Here is a 23,971-nt window from a genome sequence, read left to right as displayed (position 1 = left end):
TTGGCGGCCGCCTCCGCCTCCTCCCGCGCCGCCGCCGGCTGGAAGGCCCTCTACGCCTCCGTGCTCTACGGAGGGGTCTTCGGCCTGCTCTCCATGGGGGCGGCGCTGGCCGTGGCGGTGCCGGCCACGTTGGTCACCTGGATCACGATCCTTGTGCTACTCGCCCTCTTCAAGCTCCTCCTCCTCACCTTCGGCCTCGGCCCCCTCTGCCCCTCCCTCCCCCTTCTCCCCTTCCTGTTCACCTCCTTCTTCCCTGTCAAGATCCAAACCAAACCCAAGCCCAAACCTCCCATCTCTTCATCTTTATCCACCCTTCACCGCCTCATCACTGCCGTCAGGGTTCTCCTCTTGGCCACCATCATCTCCAGCTACCGCTATAGTGATAGAATGCATCCGTACCTCCTCCTCGCCATCTACTGCTGCCACATCTACCTAATCCTAGATCTCGGTCTCGCCTCCATTGCCAAGATCGCCACCGGTCTCCTTGGCCTCGAGCTGGAGCCCCAGTTCAACAACCCCTTAGGCGCCTCCTCCCTTCAGGACTTCTGGGGCCGCCGCTGGAACCTCATGGTTTCTTCCATCCTCCGCCCCTCCGTCTACGACCCCGTTCAAGCCCGCTGGGGGCTCGACGCCGGCATCCTCGCCACCTTCTTCGTCTCCGGCATCCTCGCCAGTTCTACTACCTCACCTTGGCACTTCCCACCGGGGAGGTTACCGCGTTCTTCGTCCTCCACGGGCTGCTCACGGTGGCGGAGAGGAAGGCCCGGAAGGCCGGCTGGTGGCGGCCGCACCCCGTCGTGGCGGCGCCGCTTGCACTCGGGTTGATCGTCGGCACCGGGTACTGGCTCTTCTTCCCGCCCCTCCTGAGAGGTGGGGCCGACGCGGTGGGGCTGACGGAGTTTTCTGCTGTGATGGGAGTTTTCCAAACCCTCTCCAATATCCCATGTACTTTTTGCTGATGACATGCAAGTAGCAAGGGCGATAGTAAAGGATAGAATTCTACTTAAAATCCCTTGTTGATGCTTGTTAATTATAGCCGGCCAAGTTATTAATACATCTAAATCCCATCTTATCTTCAGCCCAAGAACCCCAAGAGCAATTAAGTCTAATATATGCAAGGTTTTTTCCATGCAGGAGAGCAGGGGGTGTGGAAATATGTAGGGGTTCCTCTATTAGGTATGCCTCTGGCCTCTTTGAATTTTAATTTTCTATTGGATAAGGTGGCAACGGAGATTGCAAGTTGGAAATGGAAGGCTTTATCTCTGGCTGGTAGAACAACCTCACTCCAACTTGTGCTTTCATCTATTCCTATCTGTTGTATATCCTGTGTCAGTGTGCCTTTATCTATCAATACAAGACTTGACAAGGAGCTTTCGGGCTTTGTTTTATGGGGACATACTTCTGATAGGAGGGGTCTTCATCTAGTTTCTTGAGCAAATGTTTGTATACCAAAAGACCATGGTGGTCTGAGTTTGTGTTTATTGGCGCAAATGAGGTATGCTTTCTTATGTAAGATGGCTGTGCATGTGGTCTTGAAACCTGACTCTTTATGGGCGAAAGTGAAACCTGACTCTTTTTTTTTTTACTAGTTTTTGTTCTATCATTGCATCTCCAGAGTCTTTCAGAATATTTCGTCTAAATCATTACATTTTTTTTTCATAATCTATAAAATTTGGATTTATAGCTGTACGTTGTCTATTTTGTGTTAATGCTTTTTAGTGGATAGCTATATTCTTCCTTAATTCCTGAGATTTTCTTCATTTACTTGCTGTTATCACTAGAATCCGAGGATAAAGTATGGGCTTGGATGTCTCACATCTAATTCTATGTAATTCTCTTTTTCTTGGAGTTAACCTTTTCTTTTGTTGCTTTTTATTGACCGAAATTGGTCCATTGTATTGTTATTGCTTGAAGGTCTTTCCTCTGCTCTTTTGGTGTGCTTTTGAGGTTTAATTGTTTTGGGTGGGAAAAATTGCGTTACAAGCTCATGATTAATAGATAACAAGATTGTTCTCTTGTATTTCCCTCCTTCCCACCATTTGTGTTACTCGATCTATTGTTCTGCTTCTTTGTTTAGCTGACTGAGCTCTTTTTGCTTATTTTTCACTGAAATTGTGCCTCCCGTTATTATCTTGTTTAAAGCATTACTGAATGTTTTGAACTCTGATTTGATAACTCACTGGTGATATGGAACATTGAATGGAGATTTGTAGGAGATTTTTGGCCCAACACATACTCGTATGTTGACAGGGCTTTACACATATGGTGTCTTTTTATCCTTATGTTTGCACCAATAATGTGGCTTACATGTTCTTCATGTGATCTAAGAACTAGATCAGTTTCATATCATCTCCAACATGGCAATCATGATTGTCATGCAGAACAGCTTTACAAGCTGATTCATTACATTCAATGCTACTGTGCCTTTTCCTTGTCTTCTTTTTTTCAAGAAAATTGCTTCTTAGTACTATGACTTTATCTATAATCATATGTTTACATGTGTTCTCTTATGTTTATTGATCACTTCAATTGGACTCTATCATCTAGGTACCCATCATACTGTCAACCAAATATATGGCCTTCCATTTCTTTGCCTGAGCTTGAACAAGGTACATGGGCATCTCTCCTCTGAATCCATATATGTGAATAATACTGGAGAAGGTTCTTCAGTCTGTTGGGTAAATTGTATATTATCATCTTCATGAGATTCCTAAGTGAAAGTTATATCCATCACTGTGAGAACTTTGAGAATATGGTCCCTTCCAATTCTTATTTGAAATGCTTCTGAAATGTTGAGTGATTCATGTTGGTAGAATTAATTGGGTGATTCTCATAATAAATTTTTCTGTAATTTCTTTCTCTAATTATTTTAACTATTCTTTTATAGATCCAAGATTCTTCACGCTTATTCTCTGATTCAAATTCTAGCATCCATCACTCAAGTTCTTGACCCAAAGATTCATCAACACCTAGGTATATTTTCAATTTTTGTGATTATGTATCACCGTCTTTATAATTAAAAATTTAACTTTGTTTATCAGATAATAACCATATTTTCTTTATTTCTTTTTTCTTGTCCTTCAGCTTCTTTTTTTCAGTCAAAGTTTGTTCTGTTATGACAGTATGCGGTTTTCTTGTCAAAGTTTGTTCTACTTGATGGATGTTTCCTCCTTCAAATGTTTAATGAGGATCTGCAAGCGGAGGAGCTCAGATCGCTTTTCGACGATAATGTGTGCCTCAAATGTCATATTCTTGTAGACCTGATGTTGCTAGAAAATCAACTTCCGTATTTCATTGTCCAGCATCTCCTCGAAACACTGGGGATGGCAGAGTGGGATAGCTCCCGCCTTCTGAATGCTGCCATCGATGCGTTCGATGACTTTCTGCCATCGTTCTGGAGAGGTCCACAGCCAGAGCTGCCCGCCGAAGGCTTCGATGTGGATCATTTACTCCACTTGATCCACCGATGGATCCGGCGATTCCCAAAATCAGAGGTGACCAACACAGCAAGCTACAGTAAACGATCAAGGACTACTTATTCTGCTTTATCCCTAATAATCGACAAGACTGGGGATTGGCTCTCCAAGGTGTTGCCGCGCCGTACCAATTCTTCGAGTTCAGAGGTATTCCCAAGAACCCTCCCCCCCATTACTAGACTTGCAGAGGTTGGAGTGAAAATCGAAGGGAGCAAGTCAGCATCTGGCTTTCTAGACATTACGTTCTGTAAGGATCAGGGGGTGTTGGGAATCCCGGCCATTTTTGTTGATGAGTCAATGAACTTCTTTTTTGCAAACCTAATTGCTTTGGAGCAAAGTTGCAGGAGACACGAGATGGATGTCACTGAATATACCAAGTTTCTAGATGCCATCATCAACACCTCAAGAGATGTGGAGTTGCTTCACCGGGAAGGGATCATTCAACCGCATATTGGAGATGACCAGGACATTGCATAGTGGAAGTACATTGCAAATGTAAATTGACAGTATGAATGTAATTTGACAATATGAATGTAATTTGACAATATGAATGTTTTGATAAATATGTTTGATTGTGCTATGAGTATAATCTTGTTTAGTGTGAATGCCTTTGATTTTGTAAACAGAGTTTTAAAAAAAAATTAATTTTTTTTTAAAAAAAATCATACTCTAACGACGCTTTAAAGCGTCGTTAAAATCCCGGTGTTTTAACTATTACCGACGCTTTAAAGCGTCGGTAGGTTTGACTTTAACGACGCTTTAAAGCGTCGCTAGTTACCGACGCTAAAAAGCGTCGCTAAATTGCAATTAGCGACGCTTTTATGCATCGCTAAATTGGACTTTACCGACGCTAAAAAGCGTCGCTAATGACCGACGCTTTTGAAAGCGTCGGAAAATGTTTTATCCACTGTAGCATAGGCGACGCTTTACCGACGCTTGGGATAGCGTCAGGATAGTTTTTACCGACGCTTAAAAGCGTCGCTAATGGCCAAAAAAAGCGTCGCTAATGCCCAATTTTCTTGTAGTGTACCTTTATAATTTTATTTTATTTTTTATTATTTTTTGCTTATAAATCTTTTATAAATAGTTTATGTAAACTTTATTTTTCTAATAAAAGTCGGATGGCTTTGCCTCCCTCTTCATCAAAACAAAAACAAAAAAAAAAGGTGCAGGACGGTGGTGGTTTTTGGGCTCGGGTTTGCAGCCTTGGGTTTAAAAGTGGCGACTCTTAAGCATTTTGGTTGTAGAAATTGATCTGGGAAATAAATCAATATAAGAAGTAAGAGCAAGCCGCAAATTGGTTGTTAGAGGAATCAAAGTTAATAGAGAACTAGTTCTTGCTCATGCATTGATCCTACAAGAAAGAGAGGATTGATGATCATGCAATCACTTTCAGTTGATTTGCTTCTCTTGTTACTCACTTTTAGAACTAGAGAGAAAGAAGGGGAATGCATCAAATGATGGAGTTAATACACCAATGATATCTTTAGGGGCTTCCACCATGTTATGACATCTTCATTTTATATAATAGAGATCAACAAAGAATCATTTTTATATTTTAATATAACGGAGCAAATACAAATTAGCAATACATGATCATAGTTTAAGTAGACTAGATAACTATTTCCAAATGCTCACTTATGGGTGAAAAGGAATCCTAGACTTATCATTGTTAGATTCAAAGTACCCCACTTGTTTAAACTTCAGAGAGCAGTTACTGCATGTGGCTGTTAAAGTTGATATAGATCAAACTTGGTCTTCTCAGCTTCTGGATAGAGGATATCCAAATTCTTAAAAAATGTTGTCCGACAACTATATGGAACAGGATATGGAATAGCATTGTTCACAGGGCCAGGGCTTAGTATAATTGAGAGTCGCAGTGACGATCAACACCCTAGAAATTGATCACGGCCCCTTGCCAAAGCAACAAGGGTTCATAACATCCAAACTGAAGTTCAGTCGTAACAATGCGACTTGATCATCGAAGAAGAGGGTTGGGTTTGTGCTCAGTTAATAGTTGATGCAATGTCATCCTCTAATCATACATTGAAATCTATGAAAAAGCATGATCATGTGTGATGCACAAGAAAATGGACTTTATGGTTTGCAATTTTATGCATCTTGATAGGTAGCCAAATATAGTATTGTATTAGATCATCATGGAAGGAGAATCACAGACAATTATACACTAGATCAATGATTGAAGAATGGTTGGATGCTCCTCAATCATCCTCTGCTAAGAGATATTTGGCAATTAAAGAGAGTTCTAATAGTTTTTAAAGCTTCTCATCTCCTTTAAGAGGAAGCCAATCTATAGTTTGGTTAGTAAATGAAGGCTCCAATAGGGATTTGGATTTCTTTGAATCAATTTATATTCCTTTTGGTCTCTCATGCTTAATTGTCTGCAGAGAGGTATGGATGTATTTTTCTGATATAATATTTGTATACTATATAATATAAAAATATTATTTAACATTATAGTATAATTATGATATAATACCATCATATAATATTCTAATATATAATATATTAAATAGAATTGTTATCATATTAGTGCATTCTATAATATATTTAATATTAAAAAATAACTGAAACTGGAGGGCAAACTTATTTAATTTAATAGAAGATATTTTTCCTCCAGTGTTCTCCAAGTAACATGCAAACTTTTTTGTTTATCCCGCATCAGCATCCAAATACACAAAAGAAAAAAAAAATCAATCATTGCTTCCTATGATACCATGTTTTTTCAAATAAGAAAAACAAATTTTATGTCTACATGCCATTATAAATTAAACCCAGGTATAATTTTCACTTAAATCAGATTTTATTTCGAAAGATTGTTCACTAAATATATTTACGCAGCATGCTCTCTGTCAAAGTGGACAACACAGTGACAACCACTGCACGAATTAATTAGTTTTTCTGGATAAATTGCAAAGATCATACATGTCTAGTATAAATACATCTCTTAAAATCAGTAAGCAAAAAAGAATTTAAAGGAGGAGGTATGGTTTCATAGTTGCGCCAAAGAGTGCCACCCGAATGCTGAGCAATAAAAGAGGCAACCTAATCTCCTGCTCTGTTCAACTTCCTAAAGACATGGAAAGTTTGAAAAACACTATAATCTCTAGTCAGCCTGAGGATGTCTTGTAGCAATGGGTGCCTACACAGTGTCCTACAATGACCCTAAACCACTTAATCACCACAGCAGAAACGCGTTCAATTTGAATGCGATCTGCTCTTAGGGTGAGCCTAGCATAAGTAAGACCCTTCCAGGATGCCCTCAACTCCGCACCAGAAATAGTGACATCAAAAATGCAGCTACCCCTAGCCGCAAGCAATCTAGAGTTTGGACATCTAATCACAAATCTGGCTCCAACTCTGCTACCGTCCTCAAATACGAAGCCGTCGAAATTAACCTTAAGAAAGCTCGGAGGTGGAGGCTCCCATCGAAGGAATACCATTTGGGTTGCTACAAGAGTTGAACGGGAGTCCCAGATGTCCCTCACAATCATAGCATCTCCAACAGAAGATGATTGTGGGAACTCGACCGCTTGAAGTAAGGCTCTATCGACTACCAACCTTGGGCATTGCCTCTTATTGTCGAAGACCCAAGCATTTTTGTCCACCTAGATATGATAGACAAGGTAAGTAGCCCTCACCTCCCACGATCCCAAAGCAGAAGTCCTCATAGTTCCTTCTAAGTAATCCAGGAAGGCAGCGACGGGGTCGTGGATTGCCAGAACCTCCAATCAGCACTAATTGGCATCCGAGTCTATCTGACCCTGAGGAAGTAAAATAATGAATGTGCTACCGCCTCTTTCTTCGGACATCTGTCGTAGGACGATGTAGTACACCCTTGGTTGGTAGGCATTTCCATGCCACCTATCAGAGAAACAAGGCAACTCAGAGATGAACATGAAGCTTCCAAGTCCAGCCACCACTCATACTCCACATGGGCTCAACCCTATAAAGATCACAAAGGTTACTAGCTCTCACTCTTGATCTGCAAAATATCCTCTAGATCTTTTTATCCAGAATATCCCCCAAAGCAATCGAAAAGGCTAGAACTCTCTCAACCAATTGGTCCCCAAAGATGCATTGGACAGTCGCAACATCCCATCTTTTTTCCCTGGGCATGAGGGTGTTGGTCATTAAGTAGACCAGCATCAAACTTAAGACAACTCTCAGTAAGGTCACTCTGCCCACCCCTCTAATCTTTGTCAGATGCTTTACTCCATACTGTTGCAATCAATCTTCTTTGGTCGTCTGCCATGGATAGGTACTCCCAAGTATCACCAGACCCATCCTACTCACCCACCCTCAATATCTGCTTTTTGTTAGATTTGAGTTGAGGCTTGATCTTGGGGCTAAAGTAGGCAATGGATTTGGTGAGGTTCACTTTCTGCCTAGAAGCAATGTAGTAGTCAAAGGTCTTCTGGATCACTAGGGCATTTTGCCTAATGGCCCTGGCAAGCAACATGCAATCATCGGCGAAGAGGAGGTGCGAAATCGGCTCAATAGTGGAGGCTGGTCTGTAGACATCGAGGACCTGCATCAAGGCAGCCGCCTGGAGGGGTCTAGACAAAGTATTAGCATAGATAATAAACAGATATGGGGACAAAGGACAACCTTGTCGTAGGCGGACAATAGATTCGAAGAAGGGTGTTGGTGAGCCATTCACTAGGATAGCAAAGGAAGGTGTTTGAACATAGCTCATGATCTATCTATCCACTTCTCATAGAACCCGAAGCTCTCCAAGGAATGGGCCGAAAACTGCCAGCTCATACGATTAAACCCTCAATGTCAAGCTTGATCGTCATCAAGCTGCATTGACTCGAGGCCCGGTGGAGATACTGCATGAACTCCTGAGTGATGAGGACATTGTCCATAATGCTCCAGGCACCGACGAATGCCCCTTGCTCTAGATTAATGAAATGCAGAATAATGCCCCGCAATCTAATGAACAAAATCTTTGCGATAATTTTGTATAAGGTTATGCATAAGCTAATGGGCCTATAATGACCCAGCTTTATGGCATTCTGTCTTTTTAGAATCAGAGTGAAAAGCGTCCTCTTTCAGGCATTGGGCATCATCTTAGTGCAAAAAAACTAATGGACCGCAGCAACAATCTCATGCCAAAGGATGACCCAGTATCTCCAAAAGAAGAAGGGGGGAAAGCCATCAGGGTCCGAAGTTTTGTTCTCAGCCAACGACCATATCGCCTCCTAAACCTTTGTAGCCTCAATCGAGGTAGTGAGAGTAGTGTTCTCAGCATTTGAAACTCTCACCAAATTAAAATTTTGGACCATTTCTCGATTTATGCGCGTTATCCTTGCACAAGAAAAATACTAATCTTCACTGTATCATTCCAATTTTATCGAATGTCTCCAAAGACATGGATTAATTAGTTCGAAAATGGCATCACATCACCTCCCACAGGATCCGTCCAAGCATAATTTTAAAGGCATCACGTCACCGCTCACGTACTAGATGATAGCTAAAATTTCATTTGATTGATTAAAATTTTTAAAAATATATATTGAATATATATATAGCACGTGTAGAAATAATTATTAAAAAATATTACGGTGGCAATTCAAATTTAAATTTAAATTTAAATCGAGAGAAAATAGAAAAAGATAAGAAGAAGATTACAAGAAAAAATTGAATTCAAAAATTAAATTTAAATAAGAAGAATTTAAGGAATGTTATTATCCCCCCTCAAGTCGAGCATTCAATTGAATATGAAGCTTCGACTTTAAAAACCAAATGTGGTTGAAGTAAAGACCTTTGATGAAGATATCTTGATCTACAGAAGAGATAAATTTGATATTTAAAAGCTTACAACCTACCAATTCTCGGATAAAGTGATAGTCGATCTCGATATATTTAGTTCTTGTATGAAAAATTAGATTGAAGGTAAGAGAGATGGCAAAAATGTTGTTACACCAAATTAAAGGAATAAAGTGTAGAGAAATATGCAATTTACGAAAACATAACCATTGTAGTTCGGCAGTAGTTTGGGCAATGCATCGATACTTCACTTTAGTAGATGATTGAGTAATTATTGTTTGCTTTTTAACTCTCCAAGAGATAGGTTTAGGTCGGAAAAAATACAAAAACTATTTGTAGAACATCTATCAATAGAGTTGTCGGCCCAATCTATATCTAAGTAAGAAATGAGATTTAATTAACTCGATCATAGCATAAGCCCAAAAGTGATGTTGCCTTTGAGAAATCGAAGTATGTGTTCGACTGCTACCATATGAGTCTCCATTGGATTTCGTAAAAATTGTCAGACTTGATTGATTGAGAAATTTAAAATCTGGTCGTATTAAGGTTACATATTGGAGGGCTCCGACAATACTTCAATAAAATGTAGGATCATCAAGAGGAGGGCTATCCATATGGGCCAGCTTTCCGATAGCGCAAGGACTTAAACATGGTTTGTATCCAAGCATGTTGGTGTGTTGTAACAAGTCTAGGATATATTTAGATTGATATAGAAAAATTTTATCACTCAACAGGTCTATTTAGATGCCAATAAAGTATGAAAATGAGGCCATATTCTTCATCTTAAATGAATTACCAAGTTCAATAATGAGTTTTCAAAGAGCAATGTTATCATTGCCAGTAAGAATGATATCATCAATATAAAAGAAAAAATATAATGTAATATTTCCATGATGATATATAAATAGTGAAAGATCTGATTGTGAAATAATGAACCCCAACAACATAATTTTTGAGCCAAACTTTTCATACCAAGCATGAGGAGCTTGCGAGAGTCCGTAAATTGATTTGCACATTTGCCAGACATGAGTGAATTTTGATGGATAAATATAACCTGGAGGTTGAGACATAAATTTTGTTTGTTGAAGGTTACAATATAAAAAGGCACACTCTACATCAACTAAGAGGTTGAGTGACCAATTATAAGTAAAAGCTATTGTGAAAATAGTTTTGGTTGTAGCATGCTTAACAACGAAATTGAATGCCTTAATAAAATCAACTCCAAATTGTTAGTAAAAAATTTTTTAGCAATCAAACAAGCTTTGTATTTGTTGATGGATATGTCTAAGTTTTGTTTAATTCAAAACACTCACTTACAACCGACAACATTCATGTTGGGATGAAAAGGGACGAGTCCAAGTTTGCTGATTTTGAAGAGATGTAAATTCGAGATCCATGGTGCATATCCACTTCAGACTTCTTAAGGCTTGTGTATAATATGTTGGTTCAATAGGATAGGATATAGTAAGGGCAGCTGGGAGATAGTGGTGGGTATGTATAATATTTTATACTTGGAGATACCTGATTGAGATCGGATGGTCATGGGATGGGTACATTATGATGGATTAGTTGGTTGGTTAGTATGGTAGGGAGTTTGGTGATGGAGCATGGTGGTGGTGGTGGTCATAGAGGAGATTCAAAGGAGGCAAGGTAAGAGGTGGTCTTGTATTAAGATAGTGGGATGAGTTCAATTAGGATGCTTGGGTTGTCATGTAATATAGTAGTTGAATTAGATATTGTTGCCATGGAAGAATCTTGAGATTGACATGTTCTGCCTACAAAGTGATCTTAGAATACAGATATTAGTAGTCCAAATAGTGTCAGTCAGAGTGGGGAGTTGAGGTAACTACATAGAAAGGGACTCAAGAGCAACAATGGGGTTGTGAGAAGCTAATTGAAGTGGTAATATAGTTGAAAAAGAAAAAACATGTTCATCAAATATGACATGGCATAATATATATATTTCTTTCTTTCATTGAATCAAGGCATTTATATCCTTTGTGAATAACGCTACACCCTAAGAAACAACCTTTAGTGGATCAAAATTCTAGTTTATTGGATTTGTATGGTTGACCAAGGAAAACATAAACAATAGAAAGCTCATAAATGGGAATAGTTAGAAGATTTTTGGAAAAAGTTGCTCATATGGTGACATTTTGAGATGAGAAACAATAGACACTCGATTTATTAAATATGCTATAATTAAAAAAAAATGCTTCTAACTAGACTTTTAGAGAAAGAGATGCATGAGCAAGAAGTGTAGGTCTGGTTTCAACAATATGATGGTGTTTTCTTTCGACAACACCATTTTATTCCAAAAAATGGGAGAAAAAATGGTGCATTATACATTATGAAGATAAAAAAATGCTTAAGAGTATTGCTTTTGAATTCACCACCCCGTTCGAAAAGGAAGATTTTGATTTTAGTATTAAATAATTTTTCAACTTATGCTTTAAAAGTGACAAAAATATCAAAGAAATAGATTTGTAATACATGGGAAACAACCATAAATCACATAAAAAATTATCAGCAAACAATACATAATAAGAAAATTTTGAGCATGAAAGAGCAAGAAAAGGTCCCCAAATATCAGAGGATATTGAGAAGTCAAAATAAATAATAAAAATGATATTTTTTTACTTTTTCCTAATTGGTAAGATGAATATAAGGTTTGCCTTAGTGTATTTGAAATTGAAAAAGAGGACAAAAAGAGGATTGGATATTATGAGATGGAATGTCGAGATAATGATGTGATAGATCAATAGATTTGAGATGACTCACATGGGCTGCTAATGAGTAATCATGTGCATCTTTTATTATAAAATGAAAGGGATAAAGTTCATTCTTAGTCATCCCATGATACAATGTTACTGGTACTTCACACATAGCTAGCTTGTCGGCAAAAACTTTGAATTATTGGAGATTATGTTGCATAGAAGATGAGCCCTTTATAGTATGATGAAGCAGCCGTTTCATAGTCATGATATGAGGAGCAAAGGATCAGGCAAAGCAACAAGAGAGAACATCCTAAGCTTGCTTAGCTGAGGTGACTCCAACTATATAAGAAAGAGATAATTCTGATTGTATAGCATTGATCCAAACAATAAGCCTCTGATCACATTGCTACCATAAAGCATAGGTTGGATGCATTGGAGAATGTTATGAAAACGAGTTGTCAATGAAGGACTTAAGCTTATGTCTCTGTAAAAATGGTTCAAAGAGAGATTTCTAAAAGAGATAGTTGCTGTCATCAAGCTTGATTGCGATTAGATTTGAGATATTGGAGATGATAAGGAATGTAGCATGAGAGGATTCGAGTTCGAGTGAAGAATTTGATATTGCTGGCATTGTTGGGATGCCTAAAATACGGTGCTAAGATGGGCTCTAATACCATGAAAGAGACAGGGCTAAAATCCCATTTGATTGGTTGGGATTTCTTTGAGTATGTATTGAATATGTATAGCATGTACAAGAGTGATTATAAATTAGAAAAAAATAAAAAGAAAAATAAGGAGAAAATTGCAACAATAATTAAAATTCAAAAAGTAAATTTGAATGAATAGAATTTAAGGTATGTTATTATTCTGCTTAGGTGGATTTTTTAGGCGTCTTGCACTCGACCAAAGATGGACTTGCACAGATCATCACAGGTAGTCCGATAAATCTTAAATTTTAAAAAGTTCATCTTGGGGTCCACCAAATTCGGCATTAAATTTGATTTCAGCATATGATTACCAATTAAACTTGACAAAATGTTTTGATTTCAGTTAGATTCATTATGCATCCTATTTACCAAGAAATATGCCTGCATGCAGGCAACGTTTGGAACCTGCTTGCTAAGAAAAAACTGGTTTAATTTTGGAGTCATGGATTGCGGGCTAAACTATTGGTTGACCATTTCTCCCTTTTTTTTTTTTTTCCGTTAACCACACACCTACCCCAGCTTCCTTCCTCTCGTTCTTCATGCTAACCAAACAAGTCCTAACCTCTATATAATAATTATAAATAAATCATAATTCATAAAAACAAGCATGCATGTAGAAGTAAAAAAGCCATTGGATCAACACCTTCCACATTATTGATTGGTACGCACAAGCGTGCATGTACCACATTTATCACACACTTGGATGCATCATTGTTTTCTTCGACATTTAGCTGGGGCCTTACGGTCCAGATCGGAGGCAGTACGGATGACCTATACTGCTTATCAGATCTTGCTAGCGAGAAACATGTGGATATTTGGGAAGAGATGCCCCCCATCGAGGGTAGTGGTGGAGAGGGCGCGACTGTTAGCAATGGAGGCCTCTAAGGCGATCCGGTCGAATAGATTTTTGATAACTCGGGACATCTAGAGCTCCTCGTCTGCTCGTAGAGCGCCTCGTTTAGTGTTTCTCACCTGGGAGCCCTCATCTCCGAGTTTTTTCAAGGTCAATTTTGATAGATGCGTCCTGCAGGGTAGCATGAAGGAAGACACGGATTTCATTATTAGGGCCCGGATTTCAAGGTGATTGCGGCTGGGGGTTGCCACTTATTTGACATCTCAGTACTATGGCGAAGTTGAGAGCAGCATGGGTTAGCTTATACTATGTACGATGTGCCTTGCAGGAGAGAGAGTTCCTTCTAGAGAGTGACTCTACGATGGTTATTGGGTGGATCCTGCAGGCCTCAACGGAGGTTGGTGATTACCACCCGCTACTAAGAGATATTAGGACCATGGGCCGTAATGGGTTGGTTATCCAGATGAAGCATGTGTTCAGAGAAGCCAATGGGGCTGCGGATTGAGTAGTTTCTTTTGTTGTCAACCATTTGGAGGACCACCTATAGATGAGAGAAGCGAAGTTGCCTAGTGTGCTCCAAAATATATTATTTTTTAATTTTTTTTTGGGTTGTATCCGTATATACGATACTTTTATTTCAGCGGAAAAAAAAAAACCAACAATAGGTCTAATTTAGCTTAACAAGGGGGATTTAAAGGAGCTCATCCTGTGGGGGGATCCAGCAGCTAAGCGCTGGCTCTTATCGGTGACAACTCACCGTCGGGTTGGACAGAGTGCCCTAAACGACAAAACTGTATTTATATTTATTTTAAAAAATAATTTTATATTAGAAAATTAAAAAGAACAAGAAAATCTCAATAATGGAGACAAAACCACTTATAGAATAGGCGTTGGTATTTAAAGCGCCCAAGGCTTCCTTTAGGGGTAGGGAACTCGCTCCTTCCTTCCTTCCTCACCTGCTTCTAATACGTTCCGTGTGCTTCTTCGTAACCCTAGTTAATAATTTCCCAAAACTCCCCGTCCCTTTCCCCCAAATTCCTTGACGGGGAATTCTCTTGCGGCGATTGATCCTTAGATCATTTAGTCTTATCGATCCTCTCTGTACGTCTTCTTTCCCTCTTTTTCTTCGCCGATCGCTTTCATTTTTGCTCCAATTGATCTCTTTTTCCTTTTTTTTATTGTTCGCGATGGATCTCTCTTTTCTTTTTCGTTCTTTTTCTAAATTATTCGTGTTTCTGTGGTTGATGCGACGATGGCGCTGTGTTTTGGGAATCGCAGGAGGGATCACCACTTCATGGCGAAGAGTTCCTTCAAGCTCGAGCATCCTCTCGGTTTGTCCCCGTATTCCTCTCTGTTTTTTGGAAGGAAAATTCGTCTGATTTTGATTATGAGGGTTTTGTTTTCTTGAAATTTTGAATGAAGTTTCTTTCTTGATGGGAGAGGTAGCCCTTGTGTGATTTTTAGGATTTTCTTTGATCGTTTCTTTTGTGCTCTCTGGAGATTATGAGTTGGTTTAATTCTGAGAGAAAGGAAAGAAATAATAATCGGGGAGCACGTCTAAAGATCTAAACTGCGTCAATTTATCTTATTTGTTAATTATTTCTGTTATTATTACTGCCTGCTTCTTTTTATTTTGGTTTTTTCTTTCTAAATTTAACTTTGGGATATTGGTGTGGATTGTGTACAGCCTGTATAGGTCTTCAGAAAGAAAAAATTTTAGGAAAGAACGGCCAATACCATGGTCGAGATTATTTTGTTTGTTAATAAGATCTGGAAATTTATTCTTCAGATTTGATGGTTTTTAGCCGGAGAATATCGAAAAACCAACGTATCTGTATCATAATAACAGATGATACAATTGGAAATTTTTTTCTTTAAAATTTAAAAAGGTATGTTACACCAGTCGTTGGTTTTTTTGTTGGGGATGAAGTTATAGACAATCTTCTGCATATCTAAAATCACTCATTTACGAATCACTGGTGTTCTTCTCATGTAGCTTCTCTCTTTCTAAAGTAAACTTTGGGATATTGATGTGGATTGTGTACAGCCTGTTCTAGGTCATGAAAAAGAATAGTTTTAGGAAACAACGATCTATATGACGATCAAGATTATTTTCTTTGTTAATAAAATCCAGAAATTTATTCTTCAGAATTGATAGTGGACGAGGAATATCAAAAAACCGATAATTCTATTGGTATCATAATAATAGATGATATTATTGGAAATTCTTTATAATTTAGAAAGGTATTTTTCAGCATTGTTTGTTCTCGTGTTCCTCTTGTTACACTTGTCAGTTGATTTTATGTTGGGGATGAAGTGCTAGACCATCTTTTGCATATCTGAGAACACTCTGGTTTTTCTGTTAGTAGTGATAAGCATTGATTTATCCGCATGTTTAGAGTAGAAGAATTATTTCGTCTCTTTGTGTTGCTCTTATTGTTCTTCTGTGTCTGTTTGCTTTGTCTGCATGGTTACAGTATAAGTATTCTTGTTAGGATTCAAGAATGTTAGATATAGCCTCTTACATTGTGCTTTATCCTCTTCTTTTTCTTTTTTAAGAAAAAACTTACATTTAATTGAATATTGTAGGAAGCTCTGTTGTTAACGAATTATTTGTTTGTTGGTATTTGAGTCTTGTCCTCCATTTTGGGAGTCTTGTATTACTTGCATTTTGTTACCTTGATTGTTTTCTCTGCTTTGAAAAGCATTTCAAGGGTAGGGCGAAGGATTTTAAAAAATAATAATGATAACGAGTTATAACCATATCATGGATATGTACTTTTGGATGTCTTATAGATGGGTTGTCATCAAGAATACCAATTTTAGTGCTTGAAAAACTATTGGTTTGTCCGTGTTCTTTAATGCAATTGGTGGGTTCTTTTTTCACTCTTCATTTCTTGGGGACTTTTGAGATGCATCTGGGATATGCATGTGTGAAGCATGTATTTGTGATTCTCTTATACACCGGATCTGCAACAGCCATTGCTGCAGTTGGGTGGTTATCTTAATTGGTAGTAAACATAAATTTGAATCTGTTATTTAGCTGTGACACTTTCATCTGTTCTTCTCATATGATATAGCTGTGTGGGTTTTGTTACTTATGATCAACTTTTGGTTAAATGTAGTTTGTAAATAAGAGTATAGATTGGTTAGTTAAGTGAATTTTTCTACCCACTTGGTTCTTGATGGCATATAACATAGTGAGCTGTAATTAGGTTAGTGCATGTAATTTTCTCTCATAGATGAAGTTCTCACTGTAAATCTGATTGTATAAGGTTGTGAAATGTTCATATGCTTGCCATTACAATGTTTGTCTTTGTGCATGCAAAATTTTTAGCTATTTTTCTTTAAGCTAGATTTTTTTTTTTAATTTCTTCTTGCTAATCTCTTTTTTAACAAAAAAACGTTTTGTATTGATTTGCTATGCATTGAGAGCTTTTGTTCCTTTTTCTTTTAATGGAGAGAAAACAAGGAGCATTTAGTCTCTTTTGGCAGTATTATTGTATCATACTTGTGATATGCATACATGCTCAATAAATTTTAAAATTTGTAACAGCTGGATTTGTACATGAACATCTGGTAATGATATTTTTCTAGTGTTGTGTGAATGCCTCTAGATTATAATTGCACTGCATTTTTTTTTTTTTACACAATGCACAAGCAGATTTTATGTCAATCAAGGATTTTTTGCATTTATTGAGAATGCGCATCTGTTTTATTTTGATCGGAACACCCTAATTGACAGGAAAACAAAAGTGTACTCCTAGCCCATGGGAAGTTGCACTTACTGTCTTAAAAAGCAGCAGTGGGCTTCTTCAGTTGCTCGGATGTTTCTTTATATGCAACTATTTATGTATATGCTTAATTTTTAAAACTCACATTTAAACATGTTCTTTTGGTTTTGAATTGCAATATTGCTGTTCCTTTGTAGTCATAGTTTGTTTGGGTTGTACAGATGCGGAATAAATAATAATTTTAGTGCTTTGCTAAAATCCTATTTCTGCATATCCTAATGTCACAGTAAGTTTATCCAAATTGAATGGTGGCATTAGCAACAGTTTATTGATATAGAGAAAAAGGGCTGCCATATCATCCCATGCCCTGACCTGTTTTGTATGCAGGATTGCATTTTTATGTCACCAAACATGTAACATTTCCATGGTTCTGTAGGACTGCTCATCCAGAATTTCATCTGCCATTTAAATACATGATCATGGTTGAATACATGATGTCATGAAGCCACACATGTGACCTTTCATGTGTCCTACTTTCTTCCACTTCATCTTTTTGAGGACTTGTAACCTCGGATTCCATTCTCTTTTATTAGTGGTTATATTATTTTTCATTGACTATCATTATAAAATTTGGAGGTTTACTTAAATATATAATTCATCTATTTGCCTAATAAAGACTTATGTCTGCCAGTATCTTGTTTTGTTTTGCCAGCCTTGTATTTTTACCTACTTATGTTAACAGTGTTCTTTTGCAAATTTGCACGATAAACCCTAGCATGGAATTTGTTTTGTATCTTGTATGCATTTTCTTTTTAATTCATTAAGAAATTGAAGAGTTTGACAGACTTGAATGGTAAGTGAAAGTTGGAAACTTTTTCTATGCATATGGAGCAAAGGCTTCAACCCTGATGCATATGCTGGCCATAAATTTTTGTTGTGTTAGGAATTTAGGCAGTATACGTGCATAGCAATTCTCTTACCCAGCAGAAAGGTGTATGTGTATAGGTTCAAGTGCCCATGCTATGTACTTGCTTTGCATTTGTGGGTATTACATTATATTCATTTTTGTTATTGTTCTTAGAGCTTTGCTTTGTTCTACAACCATCCATTGCTAATTTTGTTTAATAGCAAGTTACTTTCATTCATATGTTAATTCAAAATATGTGTATATATGTTTTAGAAAGGAGGCAGGCAGAAGCTGCTCGTATCCGAGAGAAGTATCCAGACAGAATTCCTGTGAGAATTGCTTGTGTTGGTATATTTCTTTTCATGATATTCTGTATCAAGAGTTACTTATGCTTTGTTTGGATTATGAAATGTAGGTGATTGTTGAAAAGGCTGAAAGGAGTGACATACCAGACATTGATAAGAAGAAGTTGGTTCCTTTCTATTTTATTTTTTAAGCTTCTCCTTATAATGTATGTGGTTCGCTCAATCATTTAAACGGTCAGCTGGACCTTGGATAGCAGTATTTTGTATAGACAGTACCTGCTTATATTAGTGGCATCCTCTAATTTTAGATTGGTTGTGAAGTTCATTTTCTATTGCCTTATTCTGATCCTAGTTAGCCTTGGCTTATACCTGTTATAATTTTTTTTTGTCCTCTGTTGCTAGTTTATATAAATTGTCAGAGGTAGTCAGTCCTAAATGGAAATGCTTAGGGAATGAGGATTCATAATCCTGGCCCCAATTTGTTGGGACGAAGCTAGATTGCTATGATTATTGTTTTATTTTTTTCTCTAATTTTCTAAAGCATTCATTTCTTGTGGCGATACAGGTACTTAGTTCCTGCAGATTTAACTGTTGGGCAGTTTGTCTATGTTGTTCGGAAGAGGATTAAGCTCAGCGCAGAGAAAGCCATCTTCATTTTTGTCAGGAACACTTTACCTCCCACAGGTCAGACATGACCCACTTCAGAATTCCTGGGGTTGTTACATTCCCTATGCGGTTGCATATTTATTTTTATATTTTGTAAAATACAGCTGCTATGATGTCTGCGATCTACGAGGAAAACAAAGATGAAGATGGTTTTCTTTACATGACATACAGTGGCGAGAACACATTTGGATCCTCCTAAGGCAATGAAACATTTCTTTGTAGATAAAAAGACCTTGAAAAAAAAAGGTGTATATTCTTCCATTTGTCTCCCCAAGTTCTGCCCATTAGCTGTCGATGCTTAAACACAGTGCTGTTTACATTTTAAAAGTTCTGGACATATGAATTTAATACTACAACTGTTCATGGTGATCTCAAAATGATGAATAGCTGGCAGTGTTTCGTTGTAGTGGTTGTAGTGGTTGTACGAGAAAATTATTTTAAAGCTTATTTGAAAGCTTTAAGATAAGTCTGATTCTTATTTTAAAGCTTGTCCAGGTTGGGCACAGTGTGAAGAAATTATTAGTTGGAACAGATTCATCATGGACTTCAATGATGGTAATAGACTTTTCTTCGTTCTTCTTTCTATGTGCAATAGCAACATACTTTAGGATAAATTCAATCTTTTTTTTAATTATTTCTGTGTGTGATAACAACTTGTACGTGGTCCAAAGTAGACCTGGACCAACTAATAATTTCCCCACAATAAAGCTCGATTTATTAGTGGTCCGCATCTGGTCCCAGATTCGGCTCATAATTTCTCCACAAGAGGCTCAAGTTATTGACACATGGTCAGATCGAAGTTTTCTGCATGAGCAACTTTACCAGCCAATGTGGTGATCTATTGTCAATTTAACCTTCTTAGTGAGATGCAATATCAATAGCTTAAAAGGTTAACTGTTATCAGGTTAGGTTAGAAGGTTGAATGCCAACTTTTTTGTTGGGTTATTAGGTCAATTCTCACCCCCTTGAACTGACATGATCCGTGGAAAAAAATGTGTTCTGGTGGCTGGTTGAGAGAAACACACGCTTTAATATAAAACAATAAACTCATCAAAACTATGTTACGAACTCTCTTTCAACGATGCTTTTATGTTATTTATATTGCATACATTTTATAGAAAACATTTTTTAGCTATTAAAATAATTTTTGATATAAAATATAATATAGATCAATGAAAATGATTTTTTTAATGCTACCTCAAGCAAGTCCAAGAAGAAGAATGCCTGTGAAGTATGAACACATACCCAAAACAAGTTGAAGCAGCGAACTAGTCTACTTCATACTGAGTCCCTAACGTTATGCAGTCTACAATACATTACCAGATAAGTTCAAAGTTAGCACTCAAATCTGTGATCTCCTCCATGATAGACTGAGTTTACTCTGATAGATAATTACTATTCCTAGTAGCATCCGAGCAACTCATACTAATATATCTTCAGCGTCCCTAGTGATACAAGTCACTTATCTTCGGACAACGGCGTCTGATTAATGAAAACATGTTTGGGTGTACCACTTTACATACTAATACATTTGAGCATTATCCTCCCTAATGAAAATAATAAAATTTTCCAAACTGAAACATGGAAAAATTGGAGAATCACTAAGGGGAATATGTGCAAATTAGGATGTCTTTTTTTTATTAAAAAAAAATTCAAAACCAACATTAATCAAAATATATGGTTTCAGAAAGCAGCATGAAATTTTAATGGAATGAAAAGCGTCAAGGTGTCAAAGTGATCTAGCTTTGCACAGAGGTCATTCAGTCACTTGGAGGTCCTCTTCTGGTACTGTGTCTTGACCCACTTGAAGCCCGTGCTGGTGCCGCTCTTGACCTTCTGCGCTCCCACAGTCGCGGCAGCCTTGGCCTTGTCGAGGCTTGCCGAAGCCACAGCCTTCACATTGCCCATCTTCTTCCCACTGCCTTCGGCCTTGGCCTCATCGTCGCCGTCGTCGTACATGCCCCCGCTTGTGGCCCACTGATCTGCCCAACTCGGTGCCTCCTTCGCAGACCCCATGCTCTGAAAAATTAAGAGACCATTCATTACACTCTTCTCAGTTTGTTCTGCCAGTCTACAACATGCATCATATAATACTAGCAAAGTTTAAACCCGTCCGAGAACTTTGAGGACTCAATGAATATATGATAATATGTATCTATTAATACAAATCGAGTTTTGTCATTAAGGGATTTTTTTTTGAAAGAATGGAAGAGAGTCGGTAATCTTTTAGAAGTTCTCTCATGATATACATTTTTTTTTTTTTTTTTTACAACGGCACCTCACACAAAACCGTGAGTATAACCAATAAAATTAGAAAAAAGAAGCTGATGAAGAATAGAATAAACAGACATTTGGTTCTTCCGAAAAATCTCTGCAGCATTGTAAGCAGCACTGCTCTCCTTTCGAAAAACATGCATGGTGTACTTTTTTTAGAGTTTTATTCTATCCAGATTCCAGATGTTCAAAAGTCGATGGATTTGAAGGATCGACTTGTAGAAGTGAAATGAATAAAACCTAGTATAAAAAAAAAAAAAGGTAAATGATCAACTAGGATTAATGAGTTAGTCTAATGTGATGAACCCCCACGAGAAGGCTTTGTAAAGTGTGCTTAACATAAGCTAAATTCGTAAGCTTGACTGAATCAAAAAAATTATCATTCGATGATTACTTTCTGAAAGCAATAGACAGTCCTTGCTAGAAAATGACTACTTGCCGTGCGATGCATACAGCGGTGCGTGTCTTCGTACATGCATCAAAAACAAAAGAAAAAAAAAATCCTATCAGAAGGTGTTGTTCACAAATGACAAAAAAAACCCCTTTTTTCAAATTTGTTGTAAGAAGAAATCGCAGACAAGGGAATCTTTGTAATAGATCAAATGTTGCAATCAAACAATGCCTTGGTCCCATCGAGATCGCAGACAAGGGAATCTTTTTAAGAATTGAAATGTCGTGAAATTTAGGGCTTCTCGCTGGTCGAAGCTGTCAACTATCAGACGGTCCATGTCGCAGCAAAATAAGTTAACCCGTCACCTTGAACATAGATCCGCATCAATTGAATACATCATACTGCTCGAATATATTCCTTGTGACATCCTAATTACAGGACCATTTTTTTAAAAAAATCTCTTCACTCATAGCATCTCTCTCATCAATCTTTTGTTAATATTTAGGATCTATATACCAGATAAATAATAAAACACAACCACAAAGTAAACCCAGAGATCGGATTCGATCAAAAAGCTCACGACTGCAGAAAACCCAACAATCAAAACATGGTAAAAAAAAAAAATCCAAACGTGTGTGTGTGTGTGTGTGAGAGAGAGAGAGAGAGAGAGCACCTTTTCTTTCATCCGTGAAAAGGATGGAAACTGCTACAATGATCTGCTGGTGCTGGGATACGAAACGAGCCCACAATTTACCTGCCCTAAAATTAAGACTGGAAGAGGAGATTGGCCTCTCCTTATATCGGCAAGGAGGAACGGTAGAAGCACCCGTTTCTGGTCGCACCCATTTTGGCACCCTCACTGACATGTGGGCCCCATCTTCTGACCACTCGACGAAGGAGGTTGGATCATGCCATTGGTGAGGTATTTCCTCCGAAAAATTGCCAATCTAATCGTGAGTCCCCTCGCACGACTTTCAATGCACTCATGCCAATCATATTATTATTATTATTATTATTATTATTATTATTATTATTATTATTATTATTATTATTATTATTTCTCATTTCATTCATCATGCCGCTCATCTCAAATTGCCATCCTCCATCATCTTATCTCGAATTGTTCTTACATGCATGAAATGGTGATTGATTAAGTGATTAAGTGCTCCATACATGCAACGTACGCGAGGGTTCAAGAAAGGAGGAAAAAAGGAACAATTGTTGATGTTTATGATTTTTTTGATCCATAACCTTTGTAATACTTATGTTAGGTGATGTCCTTGGAGGAGTATAACCAGTAAAGAGGAGGATGCATCTAAAGAGATTAGTTAAAAAAAAACCTTGTGTAGTAAATACAAATGTCCAGATACAATGAAGCTTTTGCATTATATGTTTATATGGTCATAGAATAAATATATATGTTCCGTTCTTTTTTCCTTTTGATATGTGTTGTTTTCATCTTGCACCAATGTAAGATATGTTTTGAATGCAAATATAAATTAATGAGGAGCATATATGTGCATACTTTGGTAATGTATCATAATCATGGTATTAATCCCTTGAAAGTGAAGATATAGCAAATAATTAATGCGTGCATGCACTCGATGCCAACCTCAGTTCACCCAATGTATGGTCATTATTCATGTATCTTTGCCAAGTTTAGAAACTATGATGATTTTCTGAAGTATTCTTTTGAAGTTAGACTTACAAAGCAGTATAAGAGTATTACGAAGTATTATGAAACTTTTGTATGCAAATAAAATTAAATTATATTTGTTGATATAGTATCCATAGAAGACTAAACGTACATCAACCTCTGCTTACAAAGAATTAAGCAGAAATGCATCAGCTCCTTTTGAAGTTATCGATATAAAAATCGGTATTAATTAACACTTCAAATTGGTGGCAATGTTTTATAAACTGCTGTGTTGATGGTTGGATAAACTTATAGGACCATTTTATGATGACACTACAATAGGAACATAATAATAAGCATTTTATACATATTAAAAGATAAAGTTAACATTTTACACAACCTTTTCCTTTCCTTCATGATCACAACTTTCTCCTTGACTTCTCTGAAACTAGTCCTTTCAAATATATCACGCAGTAAAAGAATTGTTCAAGATCTTTAATCCTTAATCT

General features: G+C 37.5%; 2 protein-coding genes, 1 long non-coding RNA gene, 1 other non-coding gene and 1 pseudogene across 6 annotated transcripts; 3 read left to right on the top strand and 2 right to left on the bottom strand.

Annotated features, from left to right (window-relative positions):
- Positions 1 to 93: 93 nt before the first annotated feature.
- On the top strand, positions 94 to 1,388 carry LOC148715195 (putative long-chain-alcohol O-fatty-acyltransferase 5; annotated as a pseudogene).
- Positions 1,389 to 2,420: 1,032 nt separating this feature from the next.
- On the top strand, positions 2,421 to 4,056 carry LOC148715194 (uncharacterized). The gene is made up of 3 exons (XR_016413115.1): positions 2,421 to 2,609; positions 2,888 to 2,973; positions 3,085 to 4,056. It is a non-coding gene; the product is annotated as an uncharacterized LOC148715194 (long non-coding RNA).
- A 4,717-nt stretch (positions 4,057 to 8,773) lies between these two features.
- Positions 8,774 to 8,874, bottom strand: LOC113463419 (U6 spliceosomal RNA). The gene has a single exon (XR_003387611.3). It is a non-coding gene; the product is annotated as a U6 spliceosomal RNA (small nuclear RNA).
- A 5,597-nt stretch (positions 8,875 to 14,471) lies between these two features.
- Positions 14,472 to 19,538, top strand: LOC103717620 (autophagy-related protein 8C-like). Of its 2 annotated transcripts, XM_008806079.6 has the most exons (6): positions 14,472 to 14,650; positions 14,828 to 14,880; positions 18,464 to 18,519; positions 18,606 to 18,658; positions 19,061 to 19,179; positions 19,266 to 19,538. In XM_008806079.6, exons 2-6 carry the CDS (start codon positions 14,844 to 14,846, stop codon positions 19,358 to 19,360), a joined length of 360 nt encoding a protein of 119 aa, XP_008804301.1. In that variant the 5' UTR covers positions 14,472 to 14,650; positions 14,828 to 14,843; the 3' UTR covers positions 19,361 to 19,538. The 2 variants fall into 2 exon arrangements, with proteins under 2 accessions (XP_008804301.1, XP_088579121.1); XM_088722995.2 differs by lacking the exon at positions 14,472 to 14,650 and having other exon boundaries at positions 14,664 to 14,880.
- Positions 19,539 to 20,774: 1,236 nt separating this feature from the next.
- On the bottom strand, positions 20,775 to 22,634 carry LOC108511668 (uncharacterized). 2 transcript variants are annotated; one of them, XM_017845309.5, is made up of 2 exons: positions 22,500 to 22,634; positions 20,775 to 21,180 (listed from the first exon to the last, which is right to left on the bottom strand). In XM_017845309.5, exons 1-2 carry the CDS (start codon positions 22,509 to 22,511, stop codon positions 20,926 to 20,928), a joined length of 267 nt encoding a protein of 88 aa, XP_017700798.1. In that variant the 5' UTR covers positions 22,512 to 22,634; the 3' UTR covers positions 20,775 to 20,925. The 2 variants fall into 2 exon arrangements, with proteins under 2 accessions (XP_017700798.1, XP_089786722.1); XM_089930596.1 differs by lacking the exon at positions 22,500 to 22,634 and adding an exon at positions 21,830 to 22,044.
- Between the last annotated feature and the right edge of the window lie 1,337 nt (positions 22,635 to 23,971).

Source organism: Phoenix dactylifera, chromosome 1 (genome assembly GCF_051530095.1).
Source record: "Phoenix dactylifera cultivar Ajwa chromosome 1, Ajwa_hap1_PhDact_Kaust_v1.1, whole genome shotgun sequence".
Taxonomy (NCBI): Eukaryota; Viridiplantae; Streptophyta; class Magnoliopsida; order Arecales; family Arecaceae; genus Phoenix; species Phoenix dactylifera.
The sequence above is the reverse complement of the archived record's forward strand: the minus strand, read 5'-3'. Positions and strand labels throughout refer to the sequence as shown.